The 19,465-nt window shown below is 57.3% G+C and overlaps 1 protein-coding gene across 2 annotated transcripts; it reads right to left on the bottom strand.

Moving 5' to 3' along the window:
- Positions 1-3,021: 3,021 nt before the first annotated feature.
- FHOD1 (formin homology 2 domain containing 1) lies at positions 3,022-19,289 on the bottom strand. 2 transcript variants are annotated; one of them, XM_079315768.1, is made up of 24 exons: positions 19,051-19,289; positions 12,981-13,087; positions 12,784-12,848; positions 11,410-11,477; positions 11,215-11,320; positions 10,747-10,841; positions 10,215-10,326; positions 10,020-10,114; positions 9,788-9,931; positions 9,455-9,669; positions 9,193-9,303; positions 8,880-8,903; positions 8,138-8,191; positions 7,559-7,725; positions 6,405-7,306; positions 6,011-6,163; positions 5,687-5,869; positions 5,315-5,434; positions 5,013-5,174; positions 4,727-4,917; positions 4,462-4,654; positions 4,229-4,382; positions 3,967-4,143; positions 3,022-3,434 (listed from the first exon to the last, which is right to left on the bottom strand). In XM_079315768.1, the coding sequence occupies exons 1-24, from the start codon at positions 19,234-19,236 to the stop codon at positions 3,352-3,354; spliced, it is 3,867 nt and encodes a 1,288-aa protein (XP_079171894.1). In that variant the 5' UTR covers positions 19,237-19,289; the 3' UTR covers positions 3,022-3,351. The 2 variants fall into 2 exon arrangements, with proteins under 2 accessions (XP_079171894.1, XP_079171895.1); XM_079315769.1 differs by lacking the exons at positions 8,138-8,191; positions 8,880-8,903.
- Between the last annotated feature and the right edge of the window lie 176 nt (positions 19,290-19,465).

Below are 19,465 nucleotides of genomic sequence, written 5' to 3'. Positions count from 1 at the left end.
GTATTTACAAAACAAATCTCCATTTCCAGACACATTCATGGCTTTGGGAGGTTTCACCTTTTGCCCTGGTGAGGACCTTGTGTCACTGTGCCTGCACAGCCTTTGCCAGCCAGGATTTCTGCACCACAGTTCCCCAAATCAGAGCTGATTTTGGGCTGCAGGGTCCTTACTCCTTTAGTGTGGCTATGTAACAGTCATACTCTGAAGTGATTCCATCTCCACTAATACCTAGTGTTCTCCTGGCTCATGAGTGGTACACATGCCAGGCTTGCTTTGCCAGCCCAACATCAACCTCCCATCTCTCATCTCTTCCATGCCCATCACAGAGTCTGTATCTCAGCATTGGGATGATGGGGACAGGGAAAATATATCTCCCCCTTGGCCACTAGACAGATGCCAGGGGAAGCTGACTGGGCGATGTTCCAGGTGACATCCTGCTCCCTCTGCTCCTAGGGAAGAGGGCAGTAGGTCACAGCAGCTGTGACCTGGTTCCCATTCTACGCCTCCATCCTGCTGGGGAAGGTGGTTGCAGAATGGAGCATGTTGTCAGCCTGAAGTTGCTTAAGAGGGTTGATCCCAGGAAGTAGAGTAGGTGTCCTCCAGCTGAGGCAGGATGAGGAATTTGGGGGGGGGGGGGGGTAGAGGATCACAATGCTGCTGGAAGGTGGCCAGAGTGCACCAGTATTTGCAACAAGTGCTTGAGATGGCTCTGACCCGGGAAGAGAAGAGAGGTTGTGCTGTCACTGATGGGAATTGTGCTTCCCAGACAAGGTGGTGGGGCTTTGTGGCAGCCACGAGGACAGGACCACAGGCAATCCCCCACCCCGAGCTTGTGGGTGGCAGTGGGGACATGCCCATGAAGCTGGAACCAACCTCAGAGTGTGGCAGCAAACAGAATCCTGTGTTGGGGCAGTCCCATGGAAAAGATGGAATGAAAAAGCAGGGAACATCCGTCACAGTAAGGGGGAAAGATACAGAAAAGCATAAATGCAACATAAAGTGGAGCTAGGCTCATTCCTGCTGTCCCCTGCTCCTCTGCACTGCCTGGAACGGGGCCAGGGCAGGATGAGGGCCAGGGACAAACCCTGGAGACACAGCTGATCATAAGGGACAGGAGCCTGTCCCGCCGGCCAGACAAACTGCCAGGAGCAAGGACGCGGCTGTCATTCAGCAGGAGACATGAAAGAGGCAGGCAGGCTGTGTCTCTGGGCAGAGGGAGCAGGGTGCAGCCCCGGGTGCCAGGCGGGGGGACAGCAAACTGAAGGCCAGCGGCGAGTTCCTGAGGAACGGCGGGACACGGGGCGTCCTTTGCTTTGGGGACATGAAGCGCCGTCAGTGGCCTCGCTTGCGTGTGGCCACCATGCCCCCTCGTGGCAGCAGGACACCGCTCCCGCTCCCGGGCCGGCGCGGGCAGCACCGCGCGGGGATGGAGATGGAGGTGCTGGGTGCCATGGAGTGCCCTGGAAGGGTCACTTCATCCCACCTCGAGAAGTGCACTGCGGGTGCAGCACCCCAGCCCCATCTCTGCTGATGCTGCCTGAGGCCACACATGCTCCAGATCCCTGCCAAACCTCGTCTAACTTCCCCAAACTCTCCTCAGCTTGTAAACGTGCCTCCAGCATCCTCCCAGCCCTTCTCCTTCCTAGGGGTCAACCCTGCCAGTCGTATTTTTGGCATAAACCACTTGTGCTGTGGCCAAGCCAAGCACTTCAGGCGCCGCTCAAGGGCAGCGTGTGTCCAGGGTCAGGCTGGGAATCCTGGAAATAACACCAAGGCTGAAAAAAAAAAAAAAGGTGGAAAAACCCAAACATACTCTCCTGAACCCTGCCTTAGTTTCCCCCAGCAAGCCCTGAGAAGTAACAATCCCGGGGCTGTCACATGTGTAATGTCATTTTAGGTACCTGGAGTAGGTGCAGGGGGTCAAGAAGATGGTTTCTCACCCCTTTCTCCTTCCTCCTGTGGCTCATTGCTGCCTATCATAATCTCTTTGTCCTGTCTTTGCAGCCCCAAGTCAAGCACCCAGAGGGCAGGAAAGCCAGACTGTTTCTTGAAGCATTTCTGGGACACTTGCAGCTCTCAGTGTGGCATCTTGCTGCATTCAGGGCTGCTCAGGAAGATCTCAGACACACTGCAAGCTGGAACAGGCTGGCATGTCCAGCCTCGTGGGAGAGGAACAACCCTGGGCAGAGATAGCCAGGAGGAAAAAGCTGCCCTGCCCAGTGGAGTTTTTCTTCATTCCTTGAAAGCCACAGAGACCTGCTGTGCGGGATTCAGGGCTGGAGGCAGCGCCAGGGCAGCGCCGAGGTGGAGCTGTCATGATGGATGACACGACACCATTCCCAAATGCCCCTATCACAGGTGACAGTGCCCAAAGCACCACAGCTGGCAGAGGGGCACACTCAGAAATGGTACTCACTGTGAGGAGCATCACAGTCAGCACCCAGTGGGGGTTTAATCTGTGTCTGGCATGGCATGAGCCACACTGGGACAGGAGGTGGCAGGAACATTTCCCAGGCTCTCATGGAGATGGGCAGATGTTAACCTTGATGCATTTACAGGAACAGCCAGCCTGTCCTTGCCAAGCACAAGTATTTCTGAGGCTTGCAGCTGGGGGACACATGGCTGCTGTGCCTTGGACCTGCTCCTAGAGGGGAACAACCACCCTGCCTCTGACCCATGTTTGGGTCTGGCTAAACCTCCCAGGAGAAGTTTGTAAAGGAGAGGTGAGGTATGAGACAATTTTACAGTGCTGTGGCCTTGGGCTCGAGCTGCTGCTCCTGTCCTTGAGCATGCAGCCTTGAGTCTGGCAGCCTTGTTCCTTCTGGTAAATTCCCCCGGCTGTCCCAGTACAGAGGGGATCGTACTGTCTCCAGAGGGACAATGGTGCCTACAAACCACAGGGCTGGCTGAGTGCTTGATCCAGGCAGCAGGGTTGGAGATGCAGGAGAAGGGATACTGGCTTGGCCAGAGAGGGAGTATCACATCATTTGGCCTCTCATACAGGAACAAGAGACACTGACAGCATATCAGATCATTTTATTGCCACAGCGGCCATGGGCCAGACCCAGTTCCCAGAGGGCATCTGGGTCCAGCCCCTTGACCCCTCTAATACTGTTGAGAAGATGAACCTCGAGCCTCCAAATGAAAATACTGAGTGTCCTCCATCTGAGAGGATGGAGCAGCTCTGGGGCATCACTCCCATCCTGGTGCCTGCAGCTCCAGGAGCTGGAGGCCGGCAGGGAAAAGGGAGGCGAGGCCAAAGGTGCGGAGAGTGCCTCTCCTGTAACAGCAGGGGCTGTCCTGCCCTGGGGCTGCTGGCAGTGGGGAGCAGCAAGAGCCCCCTCAGCCCCCTCAAACCTCCATGCCAGGCACCCGCCCCAGGCCCAGCGCCTGCACCAAGTCATCGCTGAGCCCGCTCTTCAGCGTCCGCCGCACTGCGGGAAGAGCAGAGCGTGGCACTGGCAGCACTGGGTGCCAGAGTCCCCAGGCACTGGGGGCCTGACCAGGCAGGGCCAGGGTAGTGGGTGCAGTGGCATGGACTGGGTACACACTGTCTGGTGGGCTCAGCATGTCAGGTCATGGGTGGCCCATGGGGAAGGAGCCAGACAGGGCATGGGAACAAGGACACAAAGAACAAGGCATGGGGACTGAGCCCAGACACATGGAGATGGGGACAAGGCATATAGACAGAGTACAGAGACAAGGAGATGGAACAGAAGACAGCGACAGGGACAGAGATGAGAGGGAGTATGGGGATAGGGCAGAGCCTAGGAGGAGAGATGGGACAGGGCATGGCAACAGAGACAAAGAGATGGGAAAGGGTAAGGGGACAGGGACACAGAGATGGGAAAAAGCATCTGAGCAGGGACACAGACATGGGACAGGGACAGAGCAGGGGACAGAGTACAGGGACAGAGCATGGAAACAGAGATGGAACAGGGCAAAGGACACAGGGATGGGACTTACAGGACTTCCTATTGACACGGGACCTCCTGCGCTCCTTGTTAGGGCAGGGTCGGGGGTTGGCATTTAGAGTCACTGATTTCACCAGCTGGTCCATGATGTCATCTGAAGCATCATCGGGTGAGCTGGGAATGTCCTCCTGGGCTGGAGAGCTCTGGGTTGGAGTGCCATGCCCTGTTCCTGCATGGGGACAATGAAGATGCTGGCACCAGCTGTCCCCAGCTAGCTGGGCACACCTTGAGTTCCTCTGCCATCCTGCTCCTACCCTGGCTGGCTCGGCTGCGGCGGGCGGGGACATCTGTGGGGGAGGTCAGCACAATCTTCATGCTCTCGTGGCCCGCTTCCATCTGCTCCTTGGGGCTGCTGGACACCACGGCAGGCGCCACAACCGCCTCGGCAATGCCGGAGAATTTCTCAGTCTGCAATGGGAGGAAAGGTTGGTGTTGGGGACACGGGGAGCACCAGCCTCTGGTGGCACCCCGCTGAGTGTGCCCGCACCTCAGTGATGAGGCGGCCCCGGGTTTTGCTGCGCTCGCGGTGGGCGGCGCGTTTCTTGTGCTGCTGCAGGACGCGCTCGCGGCAGGTGCGGTACTCCAGCGCGAACTCCCGCAGCAGCTTGCAGATGGACGTCACCTTCACGTCCCGCGCCGCGCTCGCTGGGTACCCCAGGTACAGCAGGAAGGAGTGAAACCTGTGGGGACATCAGTCACAGAGCGCCACCAACAGCACTGCACGGTTCCTGCTGTGTCCTCGAGACACCAACCTGTTGAGGACCCGCCTGTGCACCACCTTCAGGATGATGATGCGCTGGGTGCTGTCCTTGAGGAACTCTGTCAGCTTGGTCTTCAGCACTGGCTTGGCCTCATGCTTGGCAATCACCTTCAGGTGGTGCCAGGAGGTCCTGCACCTCCGCTCCAGCTGCACCAGGCTGTTGGCCAGCTCTTCAAAGTCAATCTGGAAGAGTGAGATGTCAGTCCTTGGTCATGCTGGTGCAGCTGGGCAGCAGGACGACACCCTTCCCTTGCCCAGTGTCACCTGCCTTGCCTCACCTTGGCAGAGCGGGTGATGGAGGCAATTTCTGAGTAGAGGTCAGTGGTTTCTGGGAACTTCTCTACCACCATCTGGCAGAGATGGTAGAGCAGGGACTGCCGGTGTACGGTGTCCTTCACTTCTGAGACCTTCTCCAGGTAGCCGAGCTCAAAGCCTCTGCTCTGAAACCCAATGGACTCAGCAGGGACTCTCCTCCCTACTCCAGCAGACCTACAGTCTGCAGATCCACTGGGTCCCCATCAGCACCACCCAGCAACCCACAGAACCTTCTGGGTGTCCATACACCATGGCTGATCCTCACCTGGGAACCATTCAAGAAGTTGCCCATGGCCAGCAGTGTGGCCAAGATGCACTTGAATGTGTGATTTCTGGCCAGCTGCTCCATGCCTAACTTCAGATCAAAGAGTGGCTCTGCGATCTCCTGGGTGAGGGGAGAAGCAGGTGAGATCCCTTGACCACTCTCTTTGGGAACTTCAGCATTCACCCATGAGGACAACCACCTCCTTATCAACCCAAGCCCATGCTTGCCTTGGGGACCTGTAGCCCATCCCAGCCATGGGATGGCACCTTCCACATTCAGATATGACTGGTCCTCACCAGAAACATGCTTGGCTCAGTGCTTAGCACTGCTGGGGTGTAAGTGGTGGGAGGGCAGAAGGGAGATGTTCCATACCTGCTCCAGGCTCTCATAGTCCAGCTTGAAGGCCCAGAGCTGGAGCCTTGCTGTGAGGTCACTAATGGAAGACAGGGAGAGCAGGAACTGCTCTGCAGAGCCCAAAGGCACATCAGGATTGGCCAGCTGGGCCTCCTGGATCTTCTGTTTTTCCTCCTCAGATGGGACCATGGTTAGGATTTTCTGGAGTAGGGAAAGAGAGATATGTCAGACTCCATACATGGGATGTGTCACCCCAAGCATCCTAGCGTGTACTTCTCCCATCCTGGGGAAATCACCTGCTGAGGACCTCAGAGGAGCTGAGGTTGCTTCTCTTGTGCTCACCTCAATCCCTTCCTTACTGACTGCAAACTCATCAAAGTTGAGCACGGCTGTCTTGATTATATGGATGGGTGGCAGCACAGTGAGGCCAATGTTGATGGCATTGCTCCTCTTGGGGTCCAACACCACCAGCACCTTCTTCCCGTCAATGGCTTTCTGCAAAGAGGAGAGGATGGATGGGGACAGCCAGGCAAAGGGCTGCTTTCATAAACTTGCTTTATGAACACGGGCAACCAAACACAGACCAGGCAGTGAGCCAAACCAAATCTGTGCACTGCCCATAATCACCCCCATGGAGGCTCCATGCTTCTGGTGCCCATCTTTGACAGAGGGTAGGGGTGACACAGGCCTTCCTCCCACCCTTCAAGTCCTCTCAGCCAATGGGTGCCACCGTTACCTTTGAGGTTGGTGCCTCCTTTGACCGTGACTCAAAGAGATGCTCCAGTTTGGCAGCATTGACCTCGACATTCTGCAGGGATGCCCAGAGTGTCCCCTGGCCAAACCTGCCAGGCCCCACAGTGTCATCCAGCTGCTTCAGCTCCTTCCAGAAGAGCTTCACTGTCCTCTTCTTCTTGGCCTGGGAGGGACCATCTGTTGTTGAGGGACCTGGCAGTCCTGGTGGGGGTGGGCAGCTGGGGACTGCAGGAGGTGGAGGTGGAGGTGGTGGGCAACCAGGGAAGGCAGGAGGTGGAGGTGGAGGTGGTGGTGGTGGGTAGCCAGGGAGGGCAGGAGGTGGAGGTGGTGGTAATGGGCAACCAGGGAGGGCAGGAGGTGGAGGGGGAGCCAGAAATGTTCCAGCACTCATTGCTTCAATTCCAGGAGGGGGGAAAGACCCGTTGGTCACTGGCCCTGTGTCCAGGATGTCAAAATCTTCTTCTTCCCCCAAATCAGTGAAGTCCAGGTCCTTGATCTTCAGCTGCACAGGGATGGTCTCCAGGCGCTCCCATGTCAGTTCTGTGTCCTTTTTGATGGGCATCATCCTGGTGTTCTCCAGCTTCTGTGTGTGGGTCTCGTCATCTATGCTAGACATGGCACGTACCAGCTTGGCATGGGCACTGGCTACTGGCCCATCTGGAGCCCTGCCACAGGGCCTGGCACTGTCCTGCTCTGGGCTGCTGCTTCCCTTGGTGTCCATCTCTGCCTCACCCTGGCTCCAGGGAGATAAAGGTGTTTCATGGAACATCTTCTCCCTCCCTGACTCTGAGGAGCCCTTGGCAAAGAGCATGTCCAGCATAAACTTGGTGTCAGAGGAGATGGTGCTGCAGGAGTCAGTGATGTCAGAGCGAGCCAAACGAGACCCTGCAGGGAGAGAGGGAGAAGCTGGGACAATCTGCTTGGAGGGGGCAGCTGGTGCTGGGCTCTGTGTGGAGCTGGAGTCCTGCTCTGCAGTGGGATGTGCTCAGATGCTGGCATTTTGAGCAAGGAGGTACCACCACCCCCTCCAGGGCTCTGTGTGTCACAGATATGGGCACAGCATGGGGACTTAGGGACCACTAATCCCCACCCCAGGGATGCAGATGAGCTGGGAATACACACCCTGGCAGCACCTACTTATGCTGGGTGGCTCCATGCCAGAATCAGAGGTGCCGTGGTCTCTTTCCCATGCAAGAGCAGTAGGATGCTCCAGTGTAGCATCACTGAGGACATCGAGCCGTCCCTTGGCCATGGAAGAGATCTTCTCCTTCTGGGCTGCAGCCAGGTTCTCCAAAAAGCGAGCTCTGCAAGATGGGGTGGATGTTGGCTGGGAGCACAGCAGGGATGGGGACAACAGAGACAACTGGCAAACCACGCCATGCCACACTGCACAGCCAGTCCCACAGCACAGAAACCCCCTGCACTGGCCACACTGCATCAGGGACACCAAGGATCCAACCTCTTGATGGTGATGGCCAACAGGTGATGGCCAACAGGGTGTTGGCTGTGCCAACAGGGTGCTGCTGTCACTAGTTGGTCCCAACAGACCTGTTGCTCACTGCAACCCTCATCCAAAAGCTGCAAAACCCAGAAGGGCACCAAGGCAGAGACTTGAGGGCACACTCCTGCTCCTCATGCCCTGTGTGGCTGAAGCCTGGACACCTCCACCAGTCCAAGGAAGTGCATGCCTGGAGACACACGCATGCCTCTACTTACTCAAACTTCTTCAAAATAGGCTTGTCCCCATGCAAGGAGGGGGCATCCTCCCGCCTGAGGGAAAACAGGGGTTAGCCCTCACTGCTGGCAGCCCCTTGGAGCCCATGCATCCTGCACACACCCACCTGGCAGCCCTCCACCATGGAACTCTTGTCCCATGGCCCCAGGGTTCACAGGGAGCCAGGGGAGCCCTGGTGAGTCCCTTCCTGCCCAGGCACCACGTGGCATCAGGTGCTGGAGATATGGGACATCTTCTACACCAGGTCAGGACACCTAGAGCAGGCTATGCCACCCCCAGCAAGGACACCTCACCCCACAGCAGGGATCAGAGGGTGACACATCCTGAGGGGTGATGAGGGAGTGGGTTGGGGTCCCACAGGTAGGACTTGAATGGGAGAGGCAAGGGATGGGGGCAGCAAATGCCTGCTCCTCCCAGAGCATCATAGGATAGGGCAAGGGAGAATTAATAGGACTTTAAGCTGAAAGAGAGTAGGTTTAAATTGGATATTAGGAAGAAATTCTTCCCTGTGAGGATGGTGAGACACTGGCATGGGCTGCCTAGAGAAGCTGTGGATGTCCCATCCCTGTAAAACCAGGCTGGATGCTTTGAACAACCTAGTCTAGTGGAGGCATTGGAACTAGATGGTTTTTAAGGTCCCTTTTGACCCAAACTATTCCAGGATCCTATGATTCTATGATCATGCTGGGAAGGAGCACGCACATGCAGAGCCCAGGCACTTACCAGACAGGGGCAGTTTGGTGCAGCCTGCAAAAGGAAAGACAGAAAGAGTGGGCAGAGAAGAGGGAAAGTGTGGGCAGAGAGAAGAATGAGGAGGAACTGGAGCAGAGCTGTGCATGCCCGAATGATGCCTTGGAGCCCCTGGCCAGACCCTTTGATACCTGCTGCCCCCTCATACATCCCTCCAGCCCTCCCAGACTGGTTCCCCCCAGGGAAAGGCAGTGTGTGCCCTGGGATGGACACACCTCATGCTCCTGGGAGCCCATCCTGCTGCTCTGAGGGACCTCCATGCATCCAGCCCCTCCTGGCTCCTTACTTGTAGACGCTGCGCTCTCCTGGGCCCGGGGGCTGCTCCTTCTCGGCCGGGGGGGAGGCCAGGGCCAGCCGCACGCTGGATGTGCTGTTGTAGATGCTGGTGGCACAGGGTCTGGAAGAAGTTGACAGGGACTGAGAGCAGGTCCCGCAGGACTGCTTTCCACCCAGGCACCAGCAATGGATCCAAGTGCTGCCTATGCATCATCATCATCTGTACTATCCCCGAAGCATCCCCACCACAGACCACCTCCAGCTGCACTTACTCTGCTGGGCTGTTTGGTGCAGGGATAGGAGGGGTATCCTCAGCTGGGGGCTCCTTTGGAGTGTCAGGAGACCCCAGCAGTGGCTGGGCATCGGCACTGGGATCCTGGGAGCCACTCTGGGATCGCCACCCACGCCGGCCCTCATCTGTCCTCCTCCGCTCCTTGCGTCCCCCTAGGGGCGGCTCTTCCACATCATCCTCCAGCTTGAGAGCGCTCTGTGGAGAGACCAGGGGCATGGCACTGGGCACAGCAGCACCTCTGCCACCCCGTGCACTCACCCTCCCTGCTGGAGGTGGGTGGCACGTGGCCAGATGCTGCTGCAGCCCTGCTCACCTCGTAGAGTGTGAACTGCTGCTTCAAGTCCAGGTCGGTGCCCTTGCTGCCCAGGTACTGCTGCACCACCTGCTCCATGCCCTGCTGCTCCAGGCAGTCGGTCACATCGTAGAAGGTGTCCTGGTCTGGGAGGGCTGCCAGCGTCTGGGCAGAATCAGAGGGATGCTGCTGGCACTGGGGTGACCCACGCTGAGCCCCAGCAGTGTGGCACCACGAGGACACCCCCACAGACCTTGTTGATCAGTGTCATGGTGAACACCAGCAGCTCCGTGTCAGCCCCGTTGCGCTGCTCCAGGATGGCCATTAGGTTGGACCACGGACAGGCACCTGGGAAAAGAGGCATGAACAGGTGGCATGCAGGCCAGGAGAGGACAGTGGGACATTGTCCCCCAGCAGGGACCTTGCAGGAGGCTGGAGCTGCACTCACCTTTCGCCTGGTCCACGGCATTGACGGCACGGATGAGCAGCAAGGCGTTGGGCTCTCTGTACTCCACAAACACCAGGAGCAGCTTCAGTGCTGTCTTCACCACCAGGCGAAACTGGGACAAGGGATGGCAGCTGGGACAGCAGCAGTGACAGGGCCTGCCAGCGTGCTGCTGGGGCACTGTGGGGTGGCTGTGCCCATGCCCCAGGACTGGAAGATTTGCCATGGGGCCAGAGACCTTCAGATGTGAGGCTGATGCCCAAGAAGCACTGGGAAGGGACCTGGAGCAGGAGTGTCTTACTCAAGCTCTGTGCCTGGGAATGTGGTCACATCAGGATGGGGAGGTCTGCAGATCCTGGGTGACTTCCAGATGGCTGGGAGCAGGACCCAACACAAGCAAAGGTACCAGGGTACCAAGCCCAGAGGCAGACAGTGAAGTACATCCTCTGAGGGATGGTGCAAGGGGACAGCCACAAGCAGGGGACGGGGTGCAGTGGAGTGCACAGGCAGCCCCCCGAGAGCAACAGGCACTCACTGGGCTTCCTGACAGCGTGTACAGCCACTGGACGGTCTCATTGTGGTTGATGACACCCTGCATCCCATCCATGAAGAGCATGATCTGGCTCAAGGCTGCAAGGCAGAGTGGGCAGGCTGATGGTTCAGCAGGCAGGGGGTGGGAATGCCCATCCCTGCACAGCATCACCACAGTAAGGGCAATGTCTGGCTGCTGGGAAGGCAGAGTAGCTCTGGCAGACTTTCTGGCTTGCCCGCCCTGAGTGCCAGCCTTCCTCCCTGGGGATAAGCATAGAATGCTGGAATGCTTTGGGTTGGAAGGAACCTCAAAGACCCATTCCAATTCCCCTGCCACAGGCAGGGACACCTTTCCTTAGACTAGGTTGCATCAAACACCCGTCCAACCTGGCCTTGAACACTTCCAGGGGTGGGGCAGCCACAGCTTCTTTAGGCAACCTCCACCAGAGGTGGCCTGTGCCCAAATACCAACCCCGGAGGATGTAATTCTGGTAGTTCTGGTCAGCCTCTGCCCCCACTTTGATCAGACATGTCAGCCCCTCCAGGTTCACAAACTCTGGCACCAGGTCCTTGTCCTCCTGTGGGGAGAAGGCTGAGTGTTACCAGTGTGGGGTGGGCAGCCAGCCCTGGGGAGCCCCTGTCCTCTGCTGCACCAGCATCACCTCACCTGGAACAGCTGCTTCAGGGAGAAGAGGGACCTCCGCAGCTCCGGCCCCTGTGAGTTGTACAGCTTCTCTGGGAGGAGAGGAGTGGTGTGAGTGGTTCACTGCTGAATGGGGGCTCCCAAATGCTCCCAGCTTCCTGGGAAAGCCCTGCATCCTGACTTATCCTCATCCTGATCCCTGTGCCATCACTACAATATTGCCCCGGATGTGGGACACACTGGCTGGAAGCAGCTGCTGTTCCACAACTACACATTTCAGCCCTCCCACTTTCCTATTTCCTTTTTTTTTTACCCTCTTTTTCTGACCAGCAATGACACAAATATCCTCTCTGGTTTCCTGTGCAGAACCTAAACAGGAACACAGGCAGGAGGCTGAGCTACTTTTAGCCATCCCTCCCTGGGCACAGCCATGCCATGGTTCCAGAGCTCCCAGCAGCTCCAGGGCTTGGGAAAAACCACAGGATGAGGATAGGAAGGCCAGTAGTGTGACACAGGGGACAGGACTGTCATTGGGTTGGACACTGTGCTTATGGAGGTGGTGCCTACAGGAAGGAGCCAGAAGGGGCATTGGGAAGCTGGAAGGCCCCATGAAGACACCAAAGCCATTGGGACCCAGCACTTCCCAATGCAAAAACTGAGTCACGTATCCCAATTTATTTGGATCAGGCTTAGGGGTGTAACAAGCCAAAAACAAGATGTCCAAGTGGTCCTCCAGACATGTCCTGTAAAATACAGTGTTCCAGCAGCCTCCTCCACTCGCTTATCAGCTTGTCAGAGCTGAGAGGGACGGCAGAGCTGCTGGGAGGAAAGGCAGAAGAACTCAGGGTTCAGACAGAGCCTGGGAACTGCTGGCAAAGAGCATGACCATGACCCCTGACCCTGGGCTTCCTGCCCCTTCCTGCGTGGTTCAGCTGCAGCCCTGTACAGCCAGCTGATGCCCATCTGGCATCACTCTGCTCAGTGCTTGTTTTCCCCCTGCCAAAGACAAAAAAAAAAGGCTTGAGACTCCTGAATATTTTGCAGGACCTCAGAGCAGGCTGCCTGAACCATGGCAGCATTTTCTGCTGCGCAAGAGCTTTTTGTTTATGTCTTCACAGCTATATTTAGAGCTTGCCTGAATGACCCAGAATAACTGCAGTGGGTGGTGGGCTCCCAGCCCAAGAGGCAAAAGTCCTGATCTGTGAGGATGGAGGGGATTAACCCAGTGGGTAGTGCATGAGGACCACGTCCTCTGATCTCTGGGTGGGGTTAAGGGGTGGAAGCAGCCCTCTCCATCACAGAACCCCTGGCCAAAACTCACTGCAGAGGCCAAACCTCCACCATCCAGGGCAGTGGAGCTGCTGGATCAGCCTTGGGCAGGGAGCAGCCCCGACTCACCGATGATGGCGTGGACTCGGACCGAGAGCTGCGTGCGCAGGATCAGGGTTGGTCGTCTCCCCTTCCTGAGGGGGAGGAAAATGCAGTGTGAGTGCCTGCAGTGGGATCACCACACCCCCTGGCTCATTGCCCATGGTGTTCACACACATATGGGGTCCCTGTGTCCCCACAAGACTCAGGTCTCCCCTGTGCCTCACCTGACCTCCTCATAGAAACCCTCCAGATCATCCTTCTGTTCCAGCAGGGACAAGTCAAGATCCAGGTAGTGTCCAGAGGGTGAGATCTGCAGCGTGCAGTCCTCCAGCTGGGGATGCAGACAGCCAGGCTGAGCACCCACACCCACCACAGCCTTACTGGCTCCCAGAGCATTCCAGGTCACCCTCCTGCCCACACCAAACTTAGCTGCAGACGCATCCTGGAGTGGGGTGGCATGTCCCACCTGTCCCCAGTCACTGGCTCTTCAGGGAGATGCCCCAACACCTTCCACCTCAGCCTGGTGCTGATGTGGAGATACACAGAGCCCCAGGCTGGAAAAGGCTGAGTGAGAGCAGTTCGAGCTCCTTGGCAATCCCTGGGTGGAAACCATGGCAAGAGGTCGATTGGCTCCCTGGGACTCCCCTCAGCAGGGGTGTGACCGGGGCAGGTTCCCTCAGAGGGTTGACAAATTGTCCCCACCTGCAGGGACTGGGTCTGAGGGAACTGTCAGGCACCCAGCCCAGCCAGGGACACCCCAAAGGAGAGCAAATCCCTGGGATGTGTCCTGGCACACCCTCTGACTCAGCCCAGAGTCACCTCACCTCTTCCACCAGGATGTGGATAAGCACAGCCCTGAGACAAGGCAGGGACGAGGGGCATCTTCCCAGAAAGTTCAGGCACAGCAACCATAGTGCACAGACAATGGGAAGAGCACCCACAGAGTCCATGAGGCACCCTGGAGCCAGCAGCACCCCACAGCACTCAGGCAGCTCTTCTGGGTCTGGCAATTCACCCTCGAGGCACAAATAGAAGTGGAGGGAAGGCAGTGCCAGCACCCTGCCTCCCATGCACATCTGGATCTGTTCCTAAAGCATTTGCAGCTCCCCTGTCCCACCCTCTCCCTGCTCAGCCCACCTCCAAGGAACAGATCTGAATAGCAGGATCTGAGGACTGGGGATAAAACCTCATTATTAAAGCTGCTTGTGGTGCAAACAAGAGCAAGCAGCACAAGCAGCAACAGGGGGGAAAAGTGGGGATCCATCAGCCATCTAAAACCCCACCTCAATTTCAGCCCCAAATTGCAAAAGCTCCATGCACAGTCCTGAGGACAGTGGCTGAGGAGCTCAGATGGGAGCAGTCACAGCTTCTCTGCCTTTCCCATCAGTGACTTTCCCCACTGGAGATCTCACAGCAATACTGGTCCTGCATCTCCTTGGGATTCCTTTGCATGACATTCCAATCTCCTTGCATCCCAGCACTGTGAACTTGTGCACAAGTTTACACATACGAATTCAGTTAATACCAGAGGGTAAAGTAAATGCCACAGGCATTGAAGTAATTAGAACTGACCACGCCTAACGGGCAATTTGGCAGGGCACTTTTGTTGGGTCGGAGGTTGATGTGTCCCACTCCACCTCCCGTGGTCACTGGCCACACCAGCCAGCCATGGCAATGTGCAGCAAACACAGGCTGCTGGCACTGGGCAGGCACTCCAGGCTGCCAGCTGGAGTCAGTCCCTAACACTGACCCCACACAGGGTTTGCTCACTGGGGAATGCTCCAATTCCTCCATTGGGACAGGCTGTCCTGCATCCCTGCATCCACCCAGCCAATCCTGCATACTCCTGGGCATCCTCCCAGACATCCCTGTATCCTCCTGGCCACTCCTGTATCCCCATAGGCATCTCTGCCAGTCTCCTGGGCATCCCCTCAGGCATCCCTGCATCCATCCAGGCACTCAAAGACAGCAGACAGCAAATCACCCTCAGTACAAAAGCCTTGTCTTCTCTGGGCTGCCACAGCCCCAGCAAGCCAGAGTTAACATCCCCAGCTCCTTTGGGGCTGGTGACACATCCCAGCTGGCGGGGGAGGCCAAGCCCCTGGGATCTGACCCTGTGCATTTCCTGTGTGAGCTTGGAAACATTTCCCATTAGGGAAGCTCCAAGCTGGCTGTGGTGTGGCTGTGGCCTCCCTGGGGATGGTGAGGCTGTCCCAGGCTCCTGCTGCCCTGCCAAAAATCCTGGGCAGCACTTCCACACCAGGGAGTAGCAACTACCCCAGGGCCAGGGGTTATTTAGACAAGGGGTTTATACCCTGTAGGATCAAGCTGGGATCTCAGTGTCATGCTGCTGGGGGCAGCAAGATGGGGCCACAGGTTACTGACAGCTCACAGGGCAGGGTGGCTCTGATTCATCTGTCTCATGCCTGGAAAACCATTATAAAATGAGCCAGACTTTGAGGGCAGTGGGGACTGGAGGGCAAAGCAGAGCTGGGAAATGAGAGTGTCTCACGCTCACACATCCAGCCCACAGCTCCTGGCAGTCCCAGCCACCCTGCAGCAGGATGGATGTCCTTCACCCATTCATGGGGAAGTTCTGGGGTCTTGCTGAGGACACGATGCTGGTACCAGCCCTGATGTGGAACAAGGATCCATGACCTGCAAAAGGTTTCTGTCTATGTTGAATGCCCCATCCCTGGAAGTGTTCAAGGCCAGGTTGGATGGTGCTTCTGCCCATGGCAGTGGGGTGGAACAAGATGATCCCTTTAAGGTCCCTTCAAACCCAAACCATTCAATGGAGGTATGATGGAGACAGTCCATGCACAAACTCACACCACCCACCACAGCATCACATTTTCCTGCTCACTCCTATTATGGCATCCCCACATGGGAGGATGCTCCAAGGCCAGGCAGTGAATATTCTCTTTATCTGCCAGCAAAGGAAACACTTTTACCCCCTTTCTAACACTTTCTTTTTGCAGTAACCACAATTTCCCCACATCACTGCAGCTCTTTTAGAAAGCAAAAATATGTTATTTAAATATAGTAGGCAGCAGTTAAACACATAGCACTGACAGGTCAGAAAGGCCTGGCATCACCAGCTGCTGCTCATCCTCCCAAAACACACAAGGGCTGATGGTTTATAGAGCTACATCAGCCACAGGACCAACCCCAAACCCAACAACCCCAGCCAAGCACATTCACCTCAGTTTAGCTGCTGGGCTGAGAAGGGTGTCCACTGCCAGGGAACCCAGGTGCTTGTCCACCCCTGCATGATGGATGGCAGCAAGTGGATGAGAACACTGCCACTGCCTTATCATGGGGGCAGGAAATAATTCCCAAGCCAGGAGGGATCTCTGGAGGTCACCCAGAGTCTGCCCAGAAGAGCAAACTTGCTCCCCTCTCAAAGTTCCTCCAGCTGGGCTCATTGCACATTAACAGATCTCTTGTTGCTAATCAACAGACCTGTGGCAGTGGGGAGGACCCTGGTCCTAGGCAGCAGTCCTGGAAAAGCCATGACATGGAAGCCATGGTGTCCTGAAAGCCATGGCTGCCTGGCTGCAGCTCCCTTCCCAGGATCCATGCAAGGATGGTGTTGGGAACTGGGGAGTGCTGGGGGCTGCTGAGAACCAACACTCAGTGCCACTGACGACCCCTCCTCACTGCTTTTGTGCCTTCCTGAGGTTAAATGGGGCAAAGACCCTCATCAAAGCCCTCCTCAGGCTTGTTAGGAAACAGAGGGCAACAGGGCTGTGGGATAGGGATTGCACACTTCTCACACAGAGATTGCCCCACCAGCACGTCTGTTGAGCACAAGAGCTCTCAGCAAGTTTATGGCACTGAGGCCAGTGAGCTGTTTGCTCTTCCCAGATTTCCGGGGGAGGAAGGAGAATGTAAAACTCTAGCCTGATGGGTTTTGCAATTGTTTGGAAAAAACCCCAGATTCAGAGGTGAGATAGTGTTCAAGGGAGGCAAGGGAGCAAAGGGGCCTTTGGGGACTTTAAGGACAGCCAAAAAAACCTGCCCTGTCAAAACTTGCCTGCAGAGGTTCAGAAAACCAAGGTCCACGCCCTGCAAGCATCACCCAAGGGTACTAGAAAAATGCTGGAAAGCTAGAGAAGATAGTATCAGCCTGGAGGCAAACAATGCAGCAGCAGCAAACAAAGCAGGAAGGTATTTCTAAGCACAAACACACTTCCCAGAGAGCATGAAAAAGTCATCAGTGACAGGTCTGTTCAGGGAGAGGAAGCACCAAGGGTGTCATGGGGCAGGACAGGCTATACAAGGCCGGGATGCTTGCACAAAAAAACTCTTGCTCATTATCTCTAAGCTGTTCCCAGCACAGGGAACTGCTTAGCTAGGCCCACCAAGGGAAGGACTCAGCTGCTCTCCCATGGCAGCTCATCTCCTGGGTGCCTGTGGCTCAATATTCCTCCAACAATGAGGGTACCCCAGCCCAGCTCTCTCCTGGCTGCTGCATCCTCTTCCAGTGCTCTGCAGGTCCAGGCATGCTGCCCAGCAGGACAAACCTGGCACCAGGCATCCCCAGCTGAATTCTTTTACAGCCAGTTCCTTGGGAAAAATCCGACTGTTCGTTTACTAATTTTAGGGCGGTGACTAATGGAGCTGAGTGCTACCTGGCACAAAAGGCACCAGGGGAGGCTTTGGCTGGTCATGCCAGGGGAACGACATCTGCACAGCTCCAAGGGTGTCAGCTCTGGATTTCGACTGAACTGGGTGGTTTGGGAGCCTGACCTCACTCCACAGGCTGCAATACCCGGTGCAGGAGGCTCCCAGTGAACTCCTGCAAACCCCAGCCTGTCAGGCGGGACAGCCCTGCTGCCTCAGAGCTGCTGCGTGTAAAGGCAGCATGGTTCACAGCCTATATAATCCAGAAATCTGGTTTATAGATCCAGGCTGTTCAACTGTGATTTCACCACGGGTCATGGGATGATACAGGGAAACTGCAGGAAAGAAATTATCCAGAGCTTGGCTTAGGCAGAGAACAGAGCCTGAGATCCCAGAGTCAACTCACCCCTGCTGGGCACAGGACCTGCTTGCACCGCTCCTGCCCTGGGGAATGCAGTGTCCAGTCTCCCCTCCCCCTCCCGCTGCCCCGTGCCACCATGGCAGCACTGCGGGCTGGCGATCCCGTTACAGCTCCTGCCCAGCGAGCACAGCACACGCCTGAAATTTGAGTTTGCTCCATTCGTCATGTCTCCGGGCTGTTTGTTCCCAAACAAACTCCCTTTAGTCACCGCCTAAAAATCCGTGACAGCGACATGAGACGCTGCTTCTTTGCTCCAAGAAAAATGAAAAGGGGAATAAACGGGAGGGTGGGGTTTTTATGGTGCAGACAAAGGTCTCAAAGTGATCCCCTCTCCCCTGGAACACCAGCAACCTCAGTGTCAGGCACACCGAGCTGATTTCCCCTCTCCCACTGCTCCATCTCTTCGCTCCGGCTCTGACTCCAAAACCCCCCAGCCTGCCGGGGTTCCTGCCTCCCTTCCGTGCACTCCTGTAGTGCTGCAAGACGGAGATGCTCAGCTATTGCTAAGCTCTGCTGGGTCCCGCGTTCCTACGGAAGAAAACAAGCCTGTCCCCATACTGAGAAGGATGCTCCGAGAGCATCACGCTCACAGGAGACACGCAGGGAGGGTACCCTGTCCCCCTTGTCTCCTCCACTTCCCAGCCCGAGCCAGACTTGAGGATACACAAACAAGACACGGTGCCTCTCTACACATTCGGCCTCCTGCCTTCCTCACTGAAGGAAAGGAGCTGAAGGAAATGGCTCAGCATGAATTTCCGTACTGCTGTCTGGTGACAAAGCTGCTGCGGGACCGGTGAGATGAGGGGCTGCAGGGGCTGGTGGCCCTCCATCCCATCATCAGCTCCCCAGGTTCCAGGTGCCGCAGCAAGCAGGAGCAGGGAAGGGTGCGGGTGGAGCCGGTGTGCTCCGCTCCTGGCTGCGGCCGTGGAAGTGCAGGGCCGGTGGGGAACACGCTGCCTTGCTCAGCCCCGACGACACGGGGATGGGCGCCTTCCCCCATCCTGCTTCCCCCTGTCGGGGTTCCTGCCTGCTCTGAGCAGCACATCCTCTTCCTCCCGCCGACTCATTCGGGGCTGGCATCTCCCGCCAGGGCTCCGAAATCCCGCCGTGACTCACACCGGGAGCGCTGCCCGGGACACACCGTCCCCACCCTCGCCCCTCGGTGCCCGGTGGCCGGCAATCCCCCCCGCGTCCCCCGCGCGGTGCCCGCACGGTGCTTTCCCCGCCGCCCCGTCCCCGCTCACCGGCAGCGGGCACCCGACCAGGCGATGCAGCGCGGGCAGCTGCGCTCCCAGCGCCAGCGCCTCCTCCACCGCGTACACCGGGGCTCGCCGGGGCTCCGGGAAGCTGCCGAAGGCGAAGGGATCCGCGTCCTCCAGGTACTGCACCCGGCATGGCACCGTCGCCTCCGCCGCCTCCACCACCGCCATGGCCCCGGCGCCGCCGCGGCCCCGTGCGACACCCGCGGGGACACGCCTGGCCCGGCCCCTTCCCCGGCCCGGGGGAGGCGAGAGGAGAGAGGAGAGAGGCGAGAGGCGAGAGTCGAGAGGCGCCCTCTCCCGAGGCAAAGAGGAACCAGGGATGCTCCCGGAGCTTCAGGCGCTGGGGGGCTCCACTGGAGTACTCCAGCATCAGGGATGCTCCGGGTTCTGAGAGGCT

This window comes from Erithacus rubecula (assembly GCF_903797595.1).
Source record: "Erithacus rubecula genome assembly, chromosome: 12".
NCBI lineage: Eukaryota > Metazoa > Chordata > Aves > Passeriformes > Muscicapidae > Erithacus > Erithacus rubecula.
Note: the sequence above shows the minus strand (reverse complement) of the source record. Positions and strands in the feature narration are given on the sequence as shown.

Bases quoted from the DNA above. Each gene is read 5' to 3' on its own strand.
- FHOD1 (XM_079315768.1), bottom strand. From the start codon at position 19,236: ATGGCGGTGGTGGAGGCGGCGGAGGCGACGGTGCCATGCCGGGTGCAG. The intron at 7,726-8,137 runs GTAAGTAGAGGC...CCCATCTTGCAG, and splicing joins CCTATTTTGAAGAAGTTTGA to AGCTCGCTTTTTGGAGAACC. The intron at 7,307-7,558 runs GTAGGTGCTGCC...CTCTCCCTGCAG, and splicing joins CATGGAGCCACCCAGCATAA to GGTCTCGTTTGGCTCGCTCT.